This window comes from Neomonachus schauinslandi, chromosome 9 (assembly GCF_002201575.2).
Source record: "Neomonachus schauinslandi chromosome 9, ASM220157v2, whole genome shotgun sequence".
NCBI classification, from domain to species: Eukaryota; Metazoa; Chordata; class Mammalia; order Carnivora; family Phocidae; genus Neomonachus; species Neomonachus schauinslandi.
In genome coordinates, this window is record NC_058411.1 from 141,636,159 (window position 1) to 141,658,844 (window position 22,686).

The 22,686-nt window shown below is 51.3% G+C and overlaps 1 protein-coding gene across 2 annotated transcripts in view; it reads right to left on the reverse strand.

The window, feature by feature from the left end:
* The window catches only part of IL16 (interleukin 16), a 71,029-nt gene that overhangs the window by 15,826 nt on the left and 32,517 nt on the right, over positions 1 to 22,686 (reverse strand). For both annotated transcript variants that reach the window (XM_021680598.1, XM_021680597.1), the window contains exons 3-10: positions 19,825 to 19,967; positions 17,773 to 17,883; positions 14,721 to 14,835; positions 9,051 to 9,124; positions 8,279 to 8,495; positions 7,784 to 7,901; positions 5,600 to 5,732; positions 1,908 to 2,007 (exon numbers count right to left, since the gene is read on the reverse strand). In XM_021680598.1, coding sequence (XP_021536273.1) covers positions 1,908 to 2,007; positions 5,600 to 5,732; positions 7,784 to 7,901; positions 8,279 to 8,495; positions 9,051 to 9,124; positions 14,721 to 14,835; positions 17,773 to 17,883; positions 19,825 to 19,967 — 1,011 coding nt within the window. The remainder of the gene's footprint in view (positions 1 to 1,907; positions 2,008 to 5,599; positions 5,733 to 7,783; positions 7,902 to 8,278; positions 8,496 to 9,050; positions 9,125 to 14,720; positions 14,836 to 17,772; positions 17,884 to 19,824; positions 19,968 to 22,686) is intronic.

Here is a 22,686-nt window from a genome sequence, read left to right on the forward strand (position 1 = left end):
AACTCCAGGGGCGAGGGCTGAAGCTGTGCATCAGCTCACCTCTCCCTCTACCCAGCCTCTGGTCCCCTCCCCTCCACAGGCTCCAATCCCTGGGACTCTTCCACGGTAACATCCTGCCAAACACTGTCTCAGAGTTGACTTCCCGGGGAACCCAGCCAGCAACACCCCATTTTCTCATGTTAAATGGGGATAATAATTCCAGGGCTACTGGGCTTGTTTCAAGGCTCAGTATGAAAGAGAGAAAACGCCTGTGAATGTGTGTAGAGCCCTGTACCGAGGCTACCATTTCTTCCAGCTGAGGGTGAATCGAGACTCCCCCAAACCACAGTTTCTTAGCCAGAGCCCCCTTTCTCTTCCCTCCCATCCAGCCTTTCTTCCTGGGTCATCCCCCCAACACACCCATTCTCAGCACCTGGAGCCATCCACACAACCCTGAGAGGCCCTTTCCTCTAGCAGAAACAGTTCCAGGTGTTGCTTTCCTAGAATCAGTGCTCATAGGAGTAAGTCCCAGCCTCTTGCTCAAATTTCAGCTCATTCTGGAAGGCCAAGAAGAGAATCCTTAACCTTAGGAGAAAACCAAGATCAGCCAAGCTCACAGTTCAAATCCTCTTTAAAGAAAAAAAAAATGCTTTTGCTTTATGCTGGCCATAAAATAATGCATCCCTATTAGAAAAAAACTCAGCCACAAAAAGGAAGAAATGAAAGTGAAAATTCACCTGCAGGCCTATCAGCTGGAGATAACCGCTGTCGAAATTTTTGTGAGTTTCTCTGTTACATTTTCCTGAGCATAAATGCATGTTGAGTGGGTAGAGATGGTAGAACATGGTTGAAATTCCTTTCTTTGAACATTTGCAGGCAGTTTAGCCTCCTTGTCAATATTTGCACGTTGTTCCATCATATGCTCCATGATGACGTGGCCAGTGCCCAGCGGCTGAGCACTGAGCAGTTAATGCCCAGGCACCGGAGTCAGCTAACCCGGTCCCCGTCCAAATGCTCTGTGCACTGCATAGAGTGATTATGGGTAAGAGAGCCTCTCAGGGCCCCACCTTTTCCTTAGAAATATGCATAAAGGGGCTCCTGCTTGGCTCACTCAGTTGAGCATCCAACTCTTGATTTTTGGCTCGGGTCATGATCTCACGGTGGTGAGAGCAGCCCTGCTCAGGGCTCTGAGCTCAGGGAGGGGTCTGCCTGTTCCTTTCTCTCCCCCTCTGCCCCTCCCCCTCTCTAAAATAAATAAATTAATTTTTAAAAAAGAAATGTGCATAAGAATTATCTGTGAAGATCTGGTAAAATAATGCATGAATTAGCCCAGGTGTCTGACCTTAGAAGACCTTAAATAAAAGTTAGATATGATATATTTTTTTAAGATTTTATTTATTTATTCATGAGAGACAGAGAGAGAGAGAGGCAGAGGGAGAAGCAGGCTCCCAAGGAGCAGGGAGCCCGATGCGGGACTCGATCCCAGGACCCTGGGATCATGACCTGAGCCGAAGGCAGACGCTTAACCATCTGAGCCACCCAGGCGCCCAGATATGATATTATTAGCTAGTAGTTCTAAAGCGTCTATTATAATTATCTTGGGGTTGAAACCTCAAATGCGTAGGGACGCGCCTGTGGAAATGGCAACCTGGTCTAACAGGGGACGGTGAGGACTCCTGGCACATGGAGAGCCGGGAGAGTGCCTGCCTGTTGAAAAAAATTCAAAATCAGATGCTTCTGTCATCCTGTGCCTCCCGAACAAAGCGAAAATGTGAGCCAAGCTTAGCTGGTGGGCTGCTAGCTTCCAACTTCTGTCCACATTTATCGTGCTTGTCCATGATCACTCTTATGTCCCTGAGATCGAAGGCGAGTTAATGGCTAATCCCTAAGCTGTCTAAGAAGGCAAAGACATCCAAGTCAGAGCTCACCGTCTCCCTTCCCTTCCAGACTCCACTGATGCTTCTCCTTTCCAAACTTGACGTTCTCCACAGCCTGAGCCACAGCTTCTTTGAGTTGCAGTTCAGACACCTAGGAAATATGAGTCACCTGCTCATGTAAAACAGCAGAAATGTCTTGCATTGGGCTTTGTCATCATTATGATCATCATCGACATCATTGTCCTCACCATCATCACCATGATCACCATCCCCAAAATCACCACCATCTTCACCATCCCCATCATCATTTTACTGTCACAGGTCACTAATCACCTTAGATTAATAGTTAAGAGTATGACTCTTGGAACCAAACAGACTTATGTTCAAGTCCTAGTTCCTCCGCTTTCTAGTTGTGTACTCTTAGAAATTTACTTAACCTCCTGAGCCTCAATTTCTTCTTCTGTACAATAACAATAATATAACCTATTTCCCAGTGAGGTCAGAGGGTTTTTAAAAAATAAGCCATTTGACACCAAAAGTACAGGCAACAACAATAAAAATAGATGAATTTGACTATGTCAAAATTAAGATCTGTTCATCAAAGGACACAATCAACCAAGCGAAAGGCAACTCATGGAATGGGAGAAAATATTCATATATCTTATAAGGGATTATGATCCAGAATATATAAAGAACGCCTATAATTCAACAACAACAACAAAACCCAAACAGCTCAATTAAAAAATGGGCAAAGGACTTGAATAGACTTTTCTCCAAAGAAGACGTACAAATGGCTGGTGAGTCGAAATCACTCCTCATTGGGGAAATGCAAATCAAAACCACAATGAGGTCCCGCTTCACACCCATAACATGACTGCCCTCAAAAAAAAAAACAGGAAACAATAGGTGTTGATAAGGATGTGAGTGCTGCTGCTATAGAAACCAGTATGGCAGTTCCTCAAAAAATTGAGAATAGAATCATCATATGGTCCAGCAGTTTCACTTCTGGACACATACCCAAAGACGATGAAGGCAGGGACTCAAGTAGATATGTGCACACCCACGTTCATAGCAGTGTTATCCACAATAGCCAAAAGTGTCCACTGACAGATAAGCGGATAAACGGACACACAATGAGATATCATGCACACAATGAGATACACGCACATGCACAATGAGATATCACGCAGCCTTAACGAGGAAGGAAAGGCTGACACCTGCAAGCACGTGGATGAAACCTGAAGACATTTTGCTAAGTGAAACAATTCAGTCACAAAAGGACAAGTACCGCATGATTCCACTTATATGAAGTACATGAGGTCGTCAGAACCACAGAGGCAGAAAGTCGAATGCTGGTTTCCAGGGGCTGGAAGGACGGGGAGACGGCAAGCTGTTTAGTGGACACAGAGTTTCAGCTTTACAAGACGAAAAGACATCTGGAGATGGATGGGGCACAAGGAGGAGAATGTCCTTCACGCCACCGAACTGTACACTTAAGACGGTGAAGATGGTGAATTTACGTTGGATGTGTTTTGCCACAATAATAAAAATAATAATAATAAATCATTTAAAGCACTGGGCACAATACCTAGCAAACGGTAAACTCTGAGTGCAGGGAGTTCGTATCAGCAGCAGTCCTGCCAGGTCAAGACCACTCCCCCATTCCAGGGTTGAGGAACCAGAGGCTCTGAGAGGTTAGATGGATGTCCCAGGTGTCACCGAGAGGGAGGAGCAGAGCTGGACAGGACCAGGCATTCCGCTGTGCGTGCGCACTGGACTCCCCTGTCTGCAGTGCCTTTGCCCCACACCCTGGCTGTCCTTTCAAGACCTGGCTCCGTCTTCTGGGCCACTGGGACCCTGACTCCTTCACCCCCATGGCCCTCACCCCTCATGGCCTCTCTGTGTGCGTGACCCACCCCTCCAGCCAGAACCAAGGGCCACAAGGCCAGGGGCCCCAGCCTTGGTCCCACACCCAACTCTTCCTCCCCTGCCCTCTCCCCACGGTGCCCAGGGCAGGAAGAGACACTGAGGCCGCTTTCTTTTCTTCTATCTCCAGAGGTTTAGACAAATTACTTGTCTGCCTTCATAGGAAGTTTGCTTTTCTCTAGAGTGCTCATCCTTAGTGCTCACAGCGGAAGAGAGCTGGGTCTGAATCCCACTACACAAGGTGCATGTGGATCTGGCCTGTGAGTCCATCTCTGTCCTGTTTCCATGGGGAGTTTGGAGTCTGTTAGTTAAGAGCATAAGCTTTAAAGCCTAGCTTCTTCACATACCAGCTCCACCATGAACCCAGTTCCTCTTTCCCTTCTAAGCCTTGGTTTCCTCCTCTGTGACTTGGAAGGGAGAATCACACTGACCTCAGATGGTTTTTCAATGGGAGAATCACACTGACCTCAGACGGTTTTTCAACGGGAGAATCACACTGACCTCAGATGGTTTTTCAACAACTAAACGCAATTGCCTGTCACGTCTTTCAGCAAAGATGCCTGGCACGTACAAGGATTGCATAAATAGTGATGGTGAGTATCACCAGGTTCCCCAAAGGAACCTCACCGATGCCCACGGCCCCAGCTCCCGAGACTCACTCCGAACTGGACCCCACGCACCAGCCATTATCAGCCCTGAATCTAACCGCCTACGGACACCCCACAGGCACCTCAATCTCTTTATGCCCCACATGAGACCATTTCTTCCCTCCCAAGCACCCCCTCCTCCTTCTCTTCTCTATACTGCTGGTGCAGCTTCCGACCCGAAAACACCCCAGTCATCTGAGACCACCCGTGCCCCAGGCTCATCAGCCAACAGTACGACCAGTTCTTCCCGAGTTGTCCCCGTGCCCCCTTCTCCATCCTCTTCTCACATCCACTGTGCAGTTTAGGTCCTCGTCATCTGTTTCCTTCCTCTTCCAGACTCCAGGCTGCACCCACCCCACCCCATCCTCCACCCTGTCCTCCACCACACCATCAGTGGTTAAAAAATAAAATCTGAACATATTCCATCTACAGCCACAGTCCTCTCCTAGCTCCTCACCCCCACAGAATACGACGTGAACTCTGAGCACCCCGTGTGAAGCCCACTACAGGGTCGCTCCAATGTCATGCCCACCTGGATCCTTGGCCTCTCCACCCAGTACCCACATGCCAGCCCCCCGAGAACAAGCCACTCTCCTATGACAGGTCCCTTCGTGACTCTACAAATGAAGTGTGTGTCCCCACTTCATGGAATGACCTTCCTCAAATTATTTGCCTGGAACAAGCTAACTTCTGGTATTTCTTGCTTGATCCAACCTTCCTTTCTGTAGCTCTCTATTTGCAGAATACTTATCACTCCGTATTGCAATTATTTCTGTGTCAGTGTCTCTAGCAAGACTGTGAGCTTCCGAGGCAGGACTGTGTGGAAGGGCTTGTTCAGCTCTATCTGCTCAGGGCTGCACAATCGCATAACGGGTCCCCACTAGATGCACGGATATGTTGACTGATTTCGTGGCATCTCTAGCAGGGATGCTGGGTCTATATTTTCCTGCCCTCGAGCTTGTATCCCAGCTGCAAGAGCTCCCCTAAGCTCATGCCAATTGTCTCTGGTGTCTAGGAGTTTGCCAGTGGACCCCTGCTGCAGACACGTGTTATTACACTCAGAACAGGGTCTTGGAAATTCAAGTCCAAACCCAGCCAGCATCACCTGCTCTCATCTATGTCCTGAAAGAGTGAGCCTGGATGGAAGAAGATGCCCCAGTGGCGTGTTACCTGTGGGTCTGGATGACGACTGACCATGATGGGGACCGGCCCGGGACTGCAGTGACTCAGGATCGCATAGACTTCGTTGAGCGTCATGCAGTGCACGGGGGAATCATTGATTTCCACGATCTCGTCACCGAACCTGTGAAAGCATACACAGGAAGCTGTCAGCAAGCTAACCAACGTGGCTTTCAGACGCTCCCTTCCCAGAAGTCCCACTCCTGGCAGGGCTGTTCGATGAGACCTAAAAATTACACCAATAAGTAGAGTTCCTTTGCCACCCGACTGACCCTCAGAGGAGGACGGACCAAAGCAGTGCCCTGCTCACCCCCTCACTGCGCAGCCACAGTGGGGGGGATGTTTCATACCCAGGGTGGGACAACATGAACAAAGGTTAGTCTGTAATCTTCCTCCTCCTTTTCTCCCGTTAAACTATGCCTAATCGAGATTGAGGGTGTAGGTGAACCAATTTAGGCGATTAACCAATTAACCATGATTTAACCAATCACAACCGTCGGGCTTTAGCGTTCCCATCTGTAGAATGGTTAGGAGGGAAGATGGACGCTTTGTGTGCTAAGAGGTAAAGAAGAAATAACTGGACTGGGGAGCAGCTGAAGTCCTTGCAAAAAGAAGTAAGGAGAGAAGGTATGGAGCGCATTCTTACTGTAAGACAGGAAGTGAGTTATGGAAAATTCAGATTTGTTCTGTTACGTAACCAGAAAAAAAAAAAGTGAGGTAGAAAAGAGGGATGCTTCCATACACAGAGGATGGTGCAATCCAACCCCCTTGTCTCACAGATGGGGAAACTGAGGCACAGAGGGTGAAATCATCTCCTCAATAAGACCTAGCTTAGAGTTAAAAAAGCTTTTTCAGGAGGAGGCCAAACAGTAAATATTTTAGGCTCGGCAGGCCACACTATCTCTGTCACAACCGCCCAACCCTGATGCTGTAGCATGAAAACAGCAGCCACAACGTGTCAACCGATGAGTGTGGCTGTGTTTCAATAAAACTTTATTTAAAAAAAAAAAAACCAAGCAGGTGGTGGGCCGCACTTTGCTGAGCTCCGGCCTGGCTGATCATCGGCATGGCGGGGATTGGAACACAGGTGTCCTGGGACTGATGTTGCTGTCCCCCACACTGCGGTCTAGGCCACAGCCGAATAGCCCCACATGCCAAAGAAAGCAGAGACGTCCAGAACAATCCCGACCCAGCTGCAGGTCTGGGTGGGAGGACGCTCTGTCTGAAGGGATTAGGGCTAAGGCCGTTGCTGGGACTCTCATTATGTCCCAAGCGAAAACAGCAGCTCAGCAAATCAGCCGTCACTGCCCTGCTCGCGACAACGGCAAATCCATCCCTAACTCGAAGCACCGTCAAGACGCTGTCCTGAGCATGGCTTGCCCTTGCATACACTGCAATTGTGGGAAGGAAAACCTTGAAAAATACGGCAAAACTCTCCTGATGTAGCAAAACCCAAACCCAGGGAGAGAAGGTATGGGAGAGAAGATACGTGAGCTGGAAGTTATCACAACAAGTTAGACTGGGATAAATGTTACCGAACCCAAATCACTTACTGGAAAGAAAATTTAGATTCGGGGCTCCTCTTAGAAGGTCTTTGTAGCAAAATAAGTCTGCAGTGCCTGCCAATATTTTGTCTCTGCCATCAAGAAACTGAGTTAACACTACTGATTGGCTTGGTAAGCTTCTGTTTCCATGCAGGGCACACAGGCAAACCTCACCGGAGCTCCTACGGATGTTGCTATAAATTCCGTATTAGTTAAATCGGAATTAAAGTGTGGTCACCTCATATTTTCTGTTTCGGACTGGAATTCCCTGAGATGCGGCCTCTTGCACTGGGACGTGCACACAGGTCCCTGAGGACCTTACTAAGATGCAGATTCCACTCCAGGAGGTCTGCTGAGAAGCCCTAGATTCTGCATTTCTAACAAACTCCCAAGTGATTCCGATGCCAGTGGTCCAGGGACCACAGTCTGAAGAGCAAGGCTCTGAGCCACGCTTGGGTCATTCTGAATATCTCGTCTCCAGACGAATCTCCTGGCCTTCTAAGGAATTCCTTCCCTCTGCTGTAAGCTTGTACTGATAACAAGCGGTCACCTTGAACTTCTGCAAAGCATCCTGAGTTTTTGTTTTGTTTTGTTTTGTTTTGTTTTCCCGACAACAGAAACGAGGACATACCGGAGCCGTCCATCCAAATGTGCCACAGATCCGGGAGACAGCGTGTGGACGAAGATGCCGGAGATGCACTGGAAGTAGGGCACGCTGCACAGGCCGATCCCCAGACCCACGCCAGCCTCTGCCAGGGAGAGCGGGAGAGAGCACGGGGGGCTCGTGACCGAGCTTCAGAGGACCTCAGTTCTCCAGCCACAGGTAAGAGCGCAGGTGCCCGAGGGGGAGCGCCCGCCCCCGATCTCACGGTGTACGAGCTGCTGCCGCGAACCCAGCCCTGCTCCTCGGTGCGCAGTGTTATGTGTACCCGCTGCACCACAACACCTGGACTGAAGGTGCGTGGAGCGTCCTGGGCTTCTGCAGACAGAGGAGCGGCCACAACTTTTCGCAGACGGCACCCTGCCCTGTCCTTGGACTGACTCCCGATGAGGAAAGCCTCGGGGACCCCTCGGGGGCGGGAGGCCCAGGCAGGGGGGCGGCGGAGGAGGGGCGCTGCCACCCTACCTTTCTGCAGAGAGACCTCCACCATGACCCTGTAGTTGGGCTTGGCCGCGCCGGAGCGGGGCGTGGGGCTTCCCGGGCCGAAGGAGCTGCAGTCTGTGGTCATACAGGTGCTGGAGCTCAGGGAGCGGCTCAGCGGGGCAGACAGGTGGCTGCTCAGGGAGTGGGGCGCCGTCAGGCGGGTTCTCACCGTGAGGGTCAGGAGCCCTTTTTTGGCTTGCTGAAAAGCAGAGATCGTGTGCTGTAGCGCTCAGCAGCTGCGTGTGCCCACACGCATGCGTCTGTATGTGCGTGCATGCGTGCGTGCCCACCCGTGTGCACGCGTGTGCCTACGTGTGCACGCGTGTGCGTGTGGTAGAATCAACATACACCTGCATGTCTCTGCACAGATGACACATGACGTGTATTAACACAAACGCGTGTGTGCACACACGTGCCGGATGCATGGAGTCTCGAACTGATTACACGGAGACTTAAAAACATCTTCTCGTGGTTGCCTTACAAACTTCAGACAGATCTGGAAATTTGTCAACATCAATACGTTGAGCGTTTTAAAACAGTTCTACAAATCTGAAATAGTGGGAGCACCCCTGATTACACTCGTATTTTCTGAGCCAGCTCTTTTTTTTAACACTGTGCCCAGACCCGCACCAGCGGGCGCCCCATGTCAAGGATCCCACAGTTTGAATTTGCAGGTTTGAGTGAAGGAGGGTCATGCTTGGTTCCTTTGCCCGAAGCCCCAGAGTCTGGCAATGTACTGATAACAAGTGGTCACCTTGAACTTCTGCAAAGCATCCTGATGTGTGAGTCCAGCCATCGATTCACCGTTGAGTTCCAGAATTTCATCCCCTGTCGGGAGAGCAGAGAGGAGTGTGGCCCGGTGAGGGGCGTCCACGCACACAGCCCGGGAGAAAGCCTTCCCAGCCCGGGGCTCTCCCCCTGGGGGGCAGATGGGCAGCAGTGACCGGCCTTCCGAGGCCCTTCCTCTCTTTCGGGGGCCGATCCAGGGTCCTCGGCGGGCACACAAGGCCCGGCCTGACCTGTCCTGCCCACCGTGGGTTCAGCCCCTGCCCTCCTGCCTCCCTGACCCTCAGGCCACGTGTTCCCAGGGCTCATTCCCAGATGCCTTTCCCACAGCGTGTCTGCATGCAGAGACTGCTGCCCTGTGTTTCGTCACCACAGTGCACTGCTCCCACCTTCTTGGCCCGCCTCTCTCACAGCCCCTGACGCCTTTATTTCCCGCATCCTCCACTAACTGTCGCAGCATGGCCCGTGGGTGCTGACCCATGACTCCGGACGTTTTACTGCAAGCCATTCCCTCCCAGATATGCCTAATAGACTCATTTTTTCTGTATCCGGAAATCCATTTTTACAGGGACGGAAAACCCATGTCTCCCCTGCACTAAATGTATTCAACACACAAAGAAGGAGCACTCTCTTTGCATCCAGCGCTGCGCTGGCATTTCAGATGCAAGGACAGTTCCCCACACAGACTCTGGCCTGGCTGTTCGCAGGTGAGTCTGCTGCCACCTCACTCTGGGCCCAGTGCAGATCACCCGCCCCTTCTCTCTGGTTGTTTGAAAGATGCTTTTGCCTTTGTCTTTGGTGGTCTGAAGTCCCACCGTGATGTCCTAGGGTGCTTCCTCACAAGGAAGTTTCATGCCTTAAAATGATTCTGGAAAATTCTTAGCCACTGTCTAGTCTCCCCTCTTCCACGCTGCCCTTCCTTTCTAGAACTCGTCTTCCCTTCGGTCCTGCTCACCCTCCATGTTTCTCTGACGCTCACCCTGTTCTCCATCGCTCTGTGCAGCCCGCTGGACCATGTCCAGCTCCCTGATTCTCCTTCCAGTGGTGTTTCGTCTGCGGTTTAAACTGGCCACTGAGCTTCTTATTTCGATGACTTGCCTTTTGCTCCCTACAAGATTTTTTTTTCACCGTGTTCTGTTCTTTTTTGGTTGTTCCTATTCCCTCTTTTACCTTTTCAAAGATCTCTTTAAACATAGCAATTCTAAAAAATACAAAGATACGAATGCAAAAGGGATACATGCACCTCTATGTTTATTCACATCATTATCTACAACAGCCAAATTATGGAAGCCGCCCAGATGTCCATGGACTGATGGATGGATAAAGAAGAGGTGGTGTATATATACACAATGGAATATTACTCAGCTATAAGAAGAATGAAATCCTGCCATTTGCAACAACACGAATGGAGCTAGAGAGTATGATGCTAAGTGAAATAAGTCAGTCTGAGAACGAAAATACCATATGATTTCACTCATATGTGAAATTTAGGAAACAAAATAAACAAATAAGGAGAAAAAGAGACAAACCAAGAAACAGACTCTTAACTGTAGAGAGTTCACTGCTGGTCACCAACGGGGAAGTGGGTGGGAGATAGGGGAGACAGGTGATGGGGATGAAGGAGTGATGAAGGAGCGAGGAGCACCCAGTGAAGCATGGAAGTGTTGAATCACTCTATCATACACCTGAAACTAGCGCAACACTTTATGTTAACTGGAATTAAAATTTAAAAAGAAATTTAAAATGCATAACCAAAAATAGTAATTCTACAGTGTCTTTTAGATTGTTCTGTGATCTTGGGTTTTTGTGGGCTAATCCTCCTGTCTGTTATTCCCAATGATGCTCACTAATAAGGGATGTTTCCCCACTTCCTGTGGGGTCTTTGTGTCAAACTCCTTTTTCTGGGGCCGGTTTTTCTCGGGGATTCCCGAAAACCCCAAGCTGCTGGGCAGGAGCATTTCCTTTATCTCCAGGGGCCAGCCCAAGGCTTTCACTGCTTCAGGACTAGTGTTGAGGTTAGGGTCTCAGCTTGGGGCGTCCTGTAGTCAGTTGGGATATGAATGTGCCCAGGACACACATACATGATACAGGCTTGGGTCTTCCTTTGCCTGTGGGGAGACGTCTTTTCCCCACACCCAAGAACCATGGGCAAAGTGAGGTTTCCCCACTGCTTCCCTGGGGCCCGATGGCCTCTCATAGGGCAGCTCTGTAGTATCAAGGCTTCATGCAGGTTCTCAGAGGTTCCCAGGGACCCAAAGCCACGTCTCCTGTCCCATGTGGGCAGCTAAATCCTGGTCCTTTGGGCACCAGCTCCCCGGGCCCCTACATCATCAACTCCTAAGTCTGCCATACTTCAATTCAAAGTTTAGATGAGCTACTTTATCCAACACATCTATGTGTCGAAAATAAAGGGTGTTAAGTGGGCTGGACACAGGATTCAAATCCATGTCATCTGTGAAGCTGCCAGAATTAGACCCAAACTGAAAGAACCCATCCTTATACTTAGGAGAGAGTCCAAGTGGAGTAGAAACAGACAAATTTAAAAACTAATCAAAATATAACTAATATGTCTGAAGGACGAATAGACAAAGAACATATTTCAGAAATGACCATTCTTTTTTCCGTCATGGACAAGAGATTGATTGATGGATTGTTTGATTAAAAAAGGTGACCCTCAATGATGCTCTGGGTGCACCATCAGTTAAATGCCTTCCTCTACTTATGTTTTTAAACTGAAGCACAGTTGAGAGATCAGTTTTAGGTGTGCAATATAAGGACTCGACAATTACATACATTACAAACTGCTCACCAAGATAAGTGGGGTCGCCATCTGTCACCGCCCAAAGTCATGACAATATCATTGACTATGTTCCCTATGCTGTACTTTTCATCCCCATGACTTCTTTATTTTACAACTGGAAGTTTGTACCTCTTGATCCCCATCACCTACTTCACTCCCCCTTCTCCTCTGGCAACCCCAGTTTGTTCTCTGAAGTCGAGGCAGTTTCTGTTTTTGTTGTTGACGTTTGTGTGCTTGTTCATTTGTTTTGTTGTTTAGATTCCACATATGAGTGAAATCCTATGGTATTTGCCTTTCTCTGTCTGACTTATTTCACTTAGAATAATACCCTCTCGGTCCATCTGTATTGTCACAAATGGCAAGATTTCATTATTTTTTATGGCTGAGTAATAGTCCATTATATACATATGCGCCATATTTTTATCCATTCATCCATCGATGGACACTTGGGTTGCTTCCCTATCTTGGCTATTGTAAATAATGCTGCAGTGAACATGGGGGTTTATTTCTTGAGAAATGACCATTCTTAATGACATGATGGGCTGGACTCTCTTGTCAACCCTAACAGAACTACATAGCCCAACTCTGGGCTCTTTGGAGAGTCCTGGCCTTTCTTTGGCCATATCTGGTGGAAAGTGATTAACCTCAGTTTTGCCAAATAAATCTTACACAATCATTTTTTGGGGAAGGGTTATGCAAATAAAACATCGTCAGCCTTGATCTGTGCACCAAAATTTTGTTGCAACCGGATGTACCTCATGAACTCAAGGGCAGATTCTAAAACTTGACTTTGAAAGAGATACAACAGACGATCTGGTCAATCATTTGAGGCTAGAATCAGGGACTATAGGTAGACTAGCTGAATGTCTTTCCCGCTGAATTTTTATGATCGCTATTAACGAAGAGAAACAAATACTCAAGGGGGATAAAGAAGCTTGACTCAAGCAGGCTTGCATTCTGTAAAGAATACAGAACACAGTACCCTTTTTCTTGCCATCTCAACCCCTCCCCCGCCTTTTATTTAAACACAGAAAAGTACAAAAGTTCATCAAACACTGGCACATTCTCAAGATTCTGATTTCACTTTTCGCCCTTTGTCTCATTGATCCCTCTTCTTTACTTGCCTCTTGATTTAGCGATTCCCCTAGAACCGTGCCTCTGCCCTCCTCTCCCTCCCTTCTTCCCTCCTTCCTTCACCTGCTCTATAATTCAGGTATTTTTCGGGTGTCCAGACCCCCAAATCTATACTCAGCCCAGCTCCCTCCCTGGGCAGGCGTCGCTTCCTCCGCCTGCAGCACAGCTCCACCTAGTGGCCGCCTGCATGCCTTGCCCTGCACGCTGTGGCTGAAACCAAAGCATCCTCCTTGGCCTTCCTTGTCCTCCTCCTCTGTCACCTGGTCCTACTGCGGGTAAGTTTCCTAAGGCCAGGAGCATTTTCTCTGGCCTCCCTTCACGCCCGCCTTCAGGGAGTCTCCTCTGCACCTTCCTCCTCCTAGAGAGACAGCGCAGACCCTGGAGAGCTGGAGCCTGGCTCTTTCAACAGCCTCTCTGCAGGCTTGCCTGCCTCTGGTCTCCTGCCAGCCCACTTCAACCGACACCCTGCTTCCCGAATCACCTAAGAACCTGGGCATAGCTGGTCCCTCCCAAATTACAAAAACCTTCAAAGACTCCCCACTGCCCCCTCGGTAAAATCCGTATGCCTTATCTTGCATAACACAAGTGTCAGCAAACTTGTCCTATGAAGGGCCAGAGAGTAAATACGGTAAGCTCTGCTGGTCACGGGCCCTGTCACACTACACAAGACAGCCGTCGCAAGCGCAAAAGCAGCTTCCGACCACGGGTAAGTGAGTGAGCCGTGCACCTGGCTGCATCCCCCTAAAGCTTTTCTGCGGGTCCTGAAATTTGAATTTTATGCAGTTTTCACTTGCCACAAAAGAATCATAAATTCCTTTGACTTTTTCCCAGCCATTTAGAAGCATGAAAGCCATTCTTTATTTGTGAGCAGCACGATGATAGTTGGCGGGCCGAATTTGGCTGGAGCTTACCAACCCTGCCCTAAACAAGTTAGGTTCTTAAAGGGGCTCAGGCTCCCAGCACAGCGTACAGAAACTGGCCTGGCGGAGAAGGGTGGGGACACTGTGAAATCGCCTCTCAAGCATCCCGTGGGGAATCCAGCGTCTAGCCTGCAGGGGCTGCCCTCGGCTCGGGGGCTGCCTGCCCCTGAATTTCTCCCCCTGGTTGAAATTTGGGAATGTCCTCGGGCCAAGCCTGTTGTCCAACACTCCAAAAGTGACTTTGGGGGGCCATGGGGGTGGGGAGAAAACCCCAGCCCTCCAGGATAGGAAGACGGGAAGGGCTCTCAGGAGGCAGCTCTGCTCCCCAGGCCCCTTAACCATCAGGATGCAGGGGTTTCTCCTGGCCCCAGGAGCTGGTGGACTGTGAGCTCTTCAAAAGAGAGATCACATCTGATCATTCTCTCTATTCCTAGAGCCGAGAGCACAGTGGCCTCACAGAGAATGTTGCTCAGACGCAGTAGAAGCACAAAGCCTGGTTTCCCTGTGGTTGCAGGTCAGGGAGGGTGGAGGGAAGGGATGGGGTGGCAGGGGCATCAGCAACAGGGAGGGGCCCTTGGAAAAGAAGGGAAGGGACGCAGACAGCTCAGGCCTCCATCCCGGGCCAGCTACAGGACCTGGACTGAGTGCAAACACCCCCAGCAAAGTGCCTGTCACCAAGGTGCTGGCGGGGATAGGAGATGCATTTTGCTGTCCACTCTCTTCTGTGGCCTAGCGATTCTGTCTGAATCCTCAAACCTCAGCCAGTGAGACGTGGGAGATCTACCTTCCTGCAGCCTTCCGTCGGCTGCAGCTGCTCCCCCCGCAAAGATAGTTTTGACGTAAATTCCGATGGGGCCATAAATGCTGTCCTTTCCCCCAACGATGCTGAAGCCCAGGCCCTGGGGGAAGAAGAAGAGAGAGGCAGCGTTAGGAGTGGTCCACACTATTCCCTGGGCTGACATTTGCCAAGGGCCTGCCCCAGCCCTGAGCCAAGGCCCCGGGGAGGAGACAGATGCCCTTGGTCTCACACACCTCCGGACTTCACAGAAGAATGGGGAAAACCAAGACTTCAAGGCCAGCCTGGGCTGCATGGGGTCGAGACCTCTCCCGCGGGTCTGATGTCCTGACGCAGAACCAGGGATGTGGCCCGAGAACCCCGGACGGCGCTGAGCCCTGGCTCAGCCCCTCTCGCTGGCAATTCTGTCTCCGAGCCCCGGGTAGCCCCTTGTAAAATGATGCTCACGATCTAACTCACAGGGTTGTGTTTGAAAATTCAAGGAGATCCCAAGCAACAAAAGCCTGCGGGAATAATTATGGCAGCTTGCACTGGAGGAAGCACCCCTTCTCCTGCCAAGGGCCGTTCATTTCCCTTCTGTTTTGCATCCCACCCTCCCCTTTTTAAAGACATCGCTGCGACCCTGAGCCCCCTCTACTGGGTCATGAGCTGACAAACGCCCCAGGAGCTCACAGCACCAGCCCGGGGTCTGGTTGGAGCTCAGAGGGCCCAGGAGACAGTCCCAATGGCAGCAGAGACAAAGCCAGAGGCAGATGAGCAAGCGAAAGGTGTGACCAACATCTGCACCGGAAGAGGAAATTCACACAGGCTGGCTTGGTTTGTCGGTGACCAAGGAGCTCCCTGCTTCCCAGGAAGGCTTAGCTGGGGTCTCGATGGGCTTCCTTCTAGACTCTCAGCTCCCTGAAGGCAGTGAACAAATCCGGTGTGCCAGTGCCCGCCTCTGGCAGGTGCTCAGGTGACGTGCGTCATGGAGCCAAGACACATGCCAGGTGGCAGCTTGCAGGCGTGCCGGGCAGGGGCTCACAGCTTGGCTTCTGGACGGACCCCGTGGGCATGGCCACCATTGTAAGAGCATCGCTGCTCAGGAGCATCACCCCCGTGCCAGAGCCATGGCCGGCCCGGCACCCATCCGCAGATGCCGTAGGGAACCAGGCAGGGAAGCCCCGCGGACGTGGCACTGTTCTAGCCTTCTGGTGAGGGTGCGTGTTCCAGGGTAGGAGAGACAAATGGTATCGGAGGGTGGCACAGGGCTAGGAAGGAGAGGGAGGTGTGGCTTCCAGGCTCCTCCGTGGACCCCAGCTTCACTGGGCTGAGGTAACTCCTGCAGACTCCAAGTCTGCCCGCCCCGGTGAGACGGCACAGCGCCACGGTTAGAACGAGGCCCCGGAGTCGGGAAGTCTTGGGTCGTTGTCTAAGTTTGGCTGCTAACTAACCGAGTGACCCTGAGCAAGTCCTGCGTCCTCCCAGACCCTCAGTGTCCTGGGCGGGAAAAGGGAGGTGACCCCGGGGCCGTCACCACGGCTGGAAGAGGCATCCTTGCCAAGCCCTTAGCACAGTGCCTGGGTTTCCAGAGCTGCCTTGTTGCCCAAAGATTTGCCTGTGACTCTAGCTCAAGCACGTATGGAGCCTTCTAGCTCTGCTTCCTCCTCCTGAACTCAGCCCTCGCCCCGCTCCTACTTGCCATCCTCGACTATGGGGCCTTCCTTCGGGGCACAGGTTGTGCGAGGCGGACAGTGGGAGGCCTGCTTGCGTCTGAACGCACCACCCTGCCAGGCATCCAACACCCTGCACCTGGCTCCGTCCCCCGGCCCCTGCAGGCCGGCTCGGTCAGCCCCGTGCCTACATGTGATTTAGTGAACATGCAGACACAGAGATCAATTAAACCATTTCCAGTCCTCTCTGCGTGAGCTTTGGCGCCCTTTGCTTTCTTTTGAGCATTGCAAGCGATTTAAAAGCCAACTATTTTTTAAATACCTTTACCTAAATCCCAGCATCGTAATTTACTAGTCAGAAAGCCAGGCTGTTAGGAGCAAAGTCAGCATGGAGGGGGTTTGTCTTGTGACGAGAGGAGCAACAGGGTCTCCGCATTCATGTCTCTGCTGAGCTCCCGGGAAGGGAGGGGAGGGGAGGGGAGAGAGGACCCAGGCGTGCGGGGGGGCCCCTCCCCTGACCAGAAAGGAAGCAACCAGCAGGGAGCATCTTCCCCTCACACTACGCGCCCAAGTTATAGTAGGGGGATTTAAAACCCAAAACCAAAAACCCACTCTTCCATTATTTAATCATCGGGGTTACTTGGGCTCATCTGTGAACGTTGCAGCAACTGCCCGTGTCTATTCCAGAATGTTCTGGAGGGAACACAGAGAGACATTTGGGCTGTTCCTCCACCACCTCTGCCTCGTCCCTCCTTTCGGGGTTTCTCAGTCGTGCAGCAGAAATCAGTGTGGATATACAAAGTGGGTGGAGACACGTGGACTGAACGTCTGTGTCCTCCCCAAACTTCGTGTGCGAGCTGGAGCCTTTGGGAGGGGAGCAGGTCACAGTTTGGGGCCCTCGCGAGCAGATGGGTGTCCTTATGGAGGAGACCCCAGAGCGCCCCCTCGCCCCTCGCCACGCGCCCGGTGCCCACACGGACAGAAGGCCCCGTCCACCCACCAGGAAAGTTGTCCTCAACAGACACCAAATCTGCCACCACCTTAACCATGGACTTCCAGGCTCCACGACGGTGAGAGGTGCTAGCTAAGGCATCTCATCCGTGTTTTTGTGATAGCAGCTTGAACGGACTTAAAGGATTTGAATTTAATCACCCGGTGAAACTCACTTCTAGGAAATACTATGCCGAGAACAAGTCGGCTGACAGTTGCCCCGTGGTGACCTGCACGGGTCAGGCAGGCCTGGGGGCCCTCCCCAAGCCTCCCCGGACTTGGCGACGCTCACACAGCAGCCGCATCACCAGGCCTCGCTCCTTCCTTTCCTGGACAGGACAGCTCCTCGGGGGCTGGGGTCCATCCAGCAGTGTCTGCTGGCAATGGCCCTTGCTTACCTTGGCCTGGCCCTTCATCAGCACGACGTTGGAAATGACGGAAGCCTGGAGGCCTCCCGAGGGCTGCGCGAGCTGAGCTGTGCTGAAGGACTGTGCAGGTCTCGAGGTGCCCTGCAGGAGGGAGGGAGGCAGGGTGGGAAGGGGTGAGCTGACAGGACTGCAGCAGCACACACCTCAGGGACAGGGGCAGGGGCAGGGCCCGGACCCCCTCTCCTGGGGGGGAGGGCATGACATGACCCCCGCACGTGGTTGATGAGGCGTGGTGGGCGGCTGGTGGAGAGAGACTGGGTCCTACCTCCCTGCAGACCAGCATCTGGCAGCCCCCTGAGGCCTGACCCGACGGCAGGTGCGGAGTGCATCCCAGACCACCCTGCCAAAGTCTCAAACAGAGGCGGGGACCCCAGCCACCCAGAATGCCCTCAGCAGACTGTGTCCGATTCAAGACACCGTGCTGAGAGCCCTCCTTGCCCCGGGCATGGAGTGGGGCGCAAGGAACAGGGAGATTTTAAAACGCAGAGCATAAATCGCAGGAGAAGCAGAACGTGCCAGAGAGACAGACACCCCGTGTGCTGCAGGAAGCCACTTGGAGGGGGACAGTAGAGCTTGGACTATGGGTCAGAGCTGAGACTCGAGCCCCGCTGCCTTGGGTTCTTTCCCTGGCTCTGCCAAGGACCAGCTGGTGACCTTGAGGAAGTGACTTAACCATTCTCTGCCTGTCTCCTCTTATGTTAAAATCATCTGCCACTTTGAGGGTCATCTTTTCCTAACCCTGGGACCCCGAAGCTCCCAGTTTGCAAATGAAAGACATACTAAGTCCACGAAAGGAAGGGAAGAGGGAGATGAAACTTGCAGGCATCTACCGGACTACCGAGTACCTGCAGGGAGAATCAAACATCACCTGCCTACGGAGCCCTCCCTCGGAGCGCTCATGCTCTGCTGGCGGGAGGGCTGTAAGAGGACAGGCGCCCAGGACGGGCACTGGGAAAAGTGTGAGGCCCATGCAGCTGGTGGGTCAGGAGCGCTCCCAGCAGAGGTAGCGTTAGGCAGGGGTCTGAAGGACGGGGTAGGCTTTCCAGTGCTAGAGAGGAGACGAAGAGGGACAAGGCGCTATAGACCGGAGTGCAGGGTGGTGGTGGTGGCAGCCTGGCTTACACCGCCTGGGGCTTAAGGAAGCGGCAGGAGGAGGCTGGGGACACCGAGCTTCGTGTCTGCTGAGCCCCCGACCTGCCAGCTAATGCCCACAGTGGGAAGGACACGCGGTGTGCAGCGCACGGGGCTGGGCTCAAATTCTGCCTGGTCCCTTAAGTTTTAAGATGTGTGAACTCAGGGCGCCTGGGTGGCTCAGTTGGTTAAGCGACTGCCTTCGGCTCAGGTCATGATCCTGGAGTCCCGGGATCGAGTCCCGCATCGGGCTCCCTGCTCAGCGGGGAGTCTGCTTCTCCCTCTGACTCTCCTCCCTCTCATGCTCTCTGTCTCTCATTCTCTCTCTCTCAAATAAATAAATAAAATCTTAAAAAAAAAAAAAAAAAAAGATGTGTGAACTCAGACAGCTACTCACCTGGCCAAGCTCCTGTTTCTTCACTCTAAAACGGGGCGAATAGTACATTCATTTCTGAGCTTGAATTAGGGGCGCCATGGGTAAATCACGTCACCATAGCACAAGGTTAAGAGCCCAGGTTGCGGAGTCCTGAAGGTCCGACTTCAAGCCCCAGGGCTGTCTGCTACTGGCCGTGTGCACGTGCGTGCTTCCCCCACCTGTCCTGTCTACCCCCTAGAGTCAGGATGCGGGTAGAATAAAGCCGGGGCTCGGGGTCTGCTCACCGGGAATGCTCACTGCACATCAGCTCCTAACAGCATAAACGTGCCGCACCCGGGGGCACTCAGCGGTGACCGTAGGCTGTGGGCTTCTTTCTCCGCCCAGAGCTGACCAGTCCCATTAGCCAGCCCCCCCTCAGTAGTTGCACGGACACAAACCCACTAGCCAGCCCCCGCCCACCCCGCCGCTGCTGAGTCCGGGCCCCTCCCCGCCCCCGTTCTCCCCTCCATCCTTACGGCAGCCCTTCCTGCTGGACAGTCGAGCTGTTGAGAGAGAGACTTCCGGCTGCTGCAGAGGGAGTAGGGCTGCTGGTCTGTGCAAGCTGCGGATTTCTTGATCATCGGGAAATCGGTGTCTCCGGTGCAGCAGGGATTAACACCTAAAGCACAAGAGGAGAAACGGAAGAAGTCATGTGTGCTCTCAACACGCAAATATCCGCTAAGAACACCCTCAGAGCCACCCCAAAGCCACGAGCAGGCGCAGGGGGACAGCCCAGACCGCTCCAGCCCCGCCTCTGCCCCCCAGCCCCCTGCCACCAGGCAGCCCGAGAGCGGTTCCCACTCCCACCACGGAGCTGGAGTCAGCATGGACGCAGGCCCTGGGGTCCGGACAGGTCGGGTCCCCTAAGCACGGACTGGTCTGCAAATGGCTCGTGGACGTGCTCCCGCCACAAGGAAGCAGGTCAAGATTACCATCGCAAATTAAACATACAGCATTGATTGAGTTCATTGAAAACGTGGTCAAGTAACTCTTGAAAGGGAAACTGTACATTGTGATGATTGTGCAATAGTAATACGACTTTGCAAGTTACGGTGAAGTTGAATTACGGAATGGAAAAATAAACAGGGAAAGAGACGAGGGGTGCAGAACACCATTTTCCAAAGGGGGGGCAACTTGGAAAATAGAGCCTCAGGTATTCCTTAATTAATGAAACCCAACTGATTAATTAATTAACGTCTCGTAAAGGAAACCAAATGTAGTGGGGATAAAAATTGGAAACACTTTCCAAATCGCTGCAACATTTAGGCACACACCCAGAGCAAGAAGCAGGGAACAAACAAGTCATAATAACAAAGTATAAAAAGCAGAAAAGTGAAACCAAATATTATTTGTAAAACTAACACATTGGCCTGAACGTCTCTCCTTAAAGAGATGGCCACGTTTGCTTTCAAGATCTAACCGCACATCGTTTCCAAGAGATAAAACAAACAAGCAGAAAGAGTACAACGAAAGGCGGGCAGAAACTGACCACCGGTAAGCTGTGCTGGACCCAACTTAAAAACACGTTTAGATTCTTGCTTCACATCAAACAGCAAACATTAATGATGGCTATAGTAGGCCTTTTAAAAAAAAAGGCAAATTGTTTAAAAATTAGAAAGAAACATAGCCAAATATTTAATTGCCCTCTGGATGTGGAAGAAACTTTATATTAGGAAGGAAAAAAATCTATAGGTTTGATTATATAAAGATATCTTTATGTTAAAAAAAGACTTAAAAGAAAGACAATAAACTGAAGAAAGTATGTCCCACAAATATGACAGCCAAATATTAATGTAACTAAGAGGCTTTTTATAAATTAATGCTAAAACTGATCACCCAAGAGAAAAATAGGTGGACTCCCCCAAAAAGAGAAAGGGATAAACAAAGGAACGTTTAAGGCAGCTGTGCAAAGAGGCTGGTTTTCGGGGCCAGCGAAACAGTCAGGTGCGAGCCCACGAGGCCCCTGAGAGGAACGAATGAAGGGCCATGTACAAAGGGTGGACAGGGTTTAGGAAAACAGCGAAGGCATCCAGGTACCCAGGAACTGGCAGGTGCCTTCCCAGAGCCCAGCGGGTGCTGGGTCCACGGAAGGCGGGCCACCCTGACCTGGTGTCTAGTCCCAGCCAGACACAGCCTGCCAGGACCACAGCACGGAGGCAGAGGGAACGGGGAAGAAATGCTCCAGCAGCTTCTCCTCCATCCTCCAGTCTCCTGGTGGTGCTCCATGGGGGCCAGGGGGCCAGGGGCCAGGGTCTGCTCGGCGTCCAGGGCACAAGCAAGGCTGGCTTCGTGGGCATGCACCTGTGAAATCGCACAGAACCCCACACTTTGAGGGGCCTAGGCTTGGGCTTTAATGCCCCACCGCCTCCATTTTGAAATTCTTAATGTTTGAACAAGGTTCCCACACTTTCATCTTACACGGATCCCCGCAACTCATGTAGCCGGTCCTGGGTGTGAAGAGGACCAGAAAAAAGTTGGGGGGGGCGGAGAAGAGGGGAATAGAGAAAAATCTGCAGCAAATATATATTGTTAAATTTTAATATGGTGTGGGCTATGATCGAAAAAGGTACTCATACACATTTTTGGAGTCTTAGCTACTTAAATTTGGCAGCACAGATCAAAATCTAAGGTGTAGTTGCCTTTTGAAACTTCATTTCTAGGAAATTATTCTAAAGGGGGAAATAAGCAAAAACTTACGATAAAAAAAAAAAAAGCAACTAGCAGTCCCAAAATAGGAAATGAGCTTGGCAATCATGGTTTAAAGAGTGCATCCTACAGCTGAGTAATATGTGACGGAGTTGAAGGCACTTGCCCAAGGTTGCATGGATCATTAGTTCTGGAAGCAAGTGTGCACTCCTAACCATGCTCCCATCCACCGCCCCTTATGTTTCCCGAAGAAAATCATCACAAACGTAAGCACAATTTCGTGGACAAACTCAACAATGCTGATTATCTTAGTGAAAAACGGAGAATAAATTAGTTATCTAATACTAGGGAGTCGGTTAACTAGGTTAGGCACATTCACATAATGAAATACGAGGCACCCACTGAGCATGGTGTTTACAGAAGAATTTCCAAGGACATGAAGTCGTGCTGTGTGTATGCGCGTGCATGGACGCGAGCTCTCTAGGCATGTAGAGGCGTAGGAGGGGAAGAACGGAAAAGGTTAACATGGATTATTTCTAATATCAGCATGCGGTGATAAGAAAAAGCATCTCTTGATGCTTTTCTGCATTCTTCAAATGCCCTGACTTTGGAGTAGGGCTATTCTCTTTGCAGCAACCAAGAATCCTGACATCCTTCAGCCTCCACTCCCATCCGGTGACAGATGAGGTGCT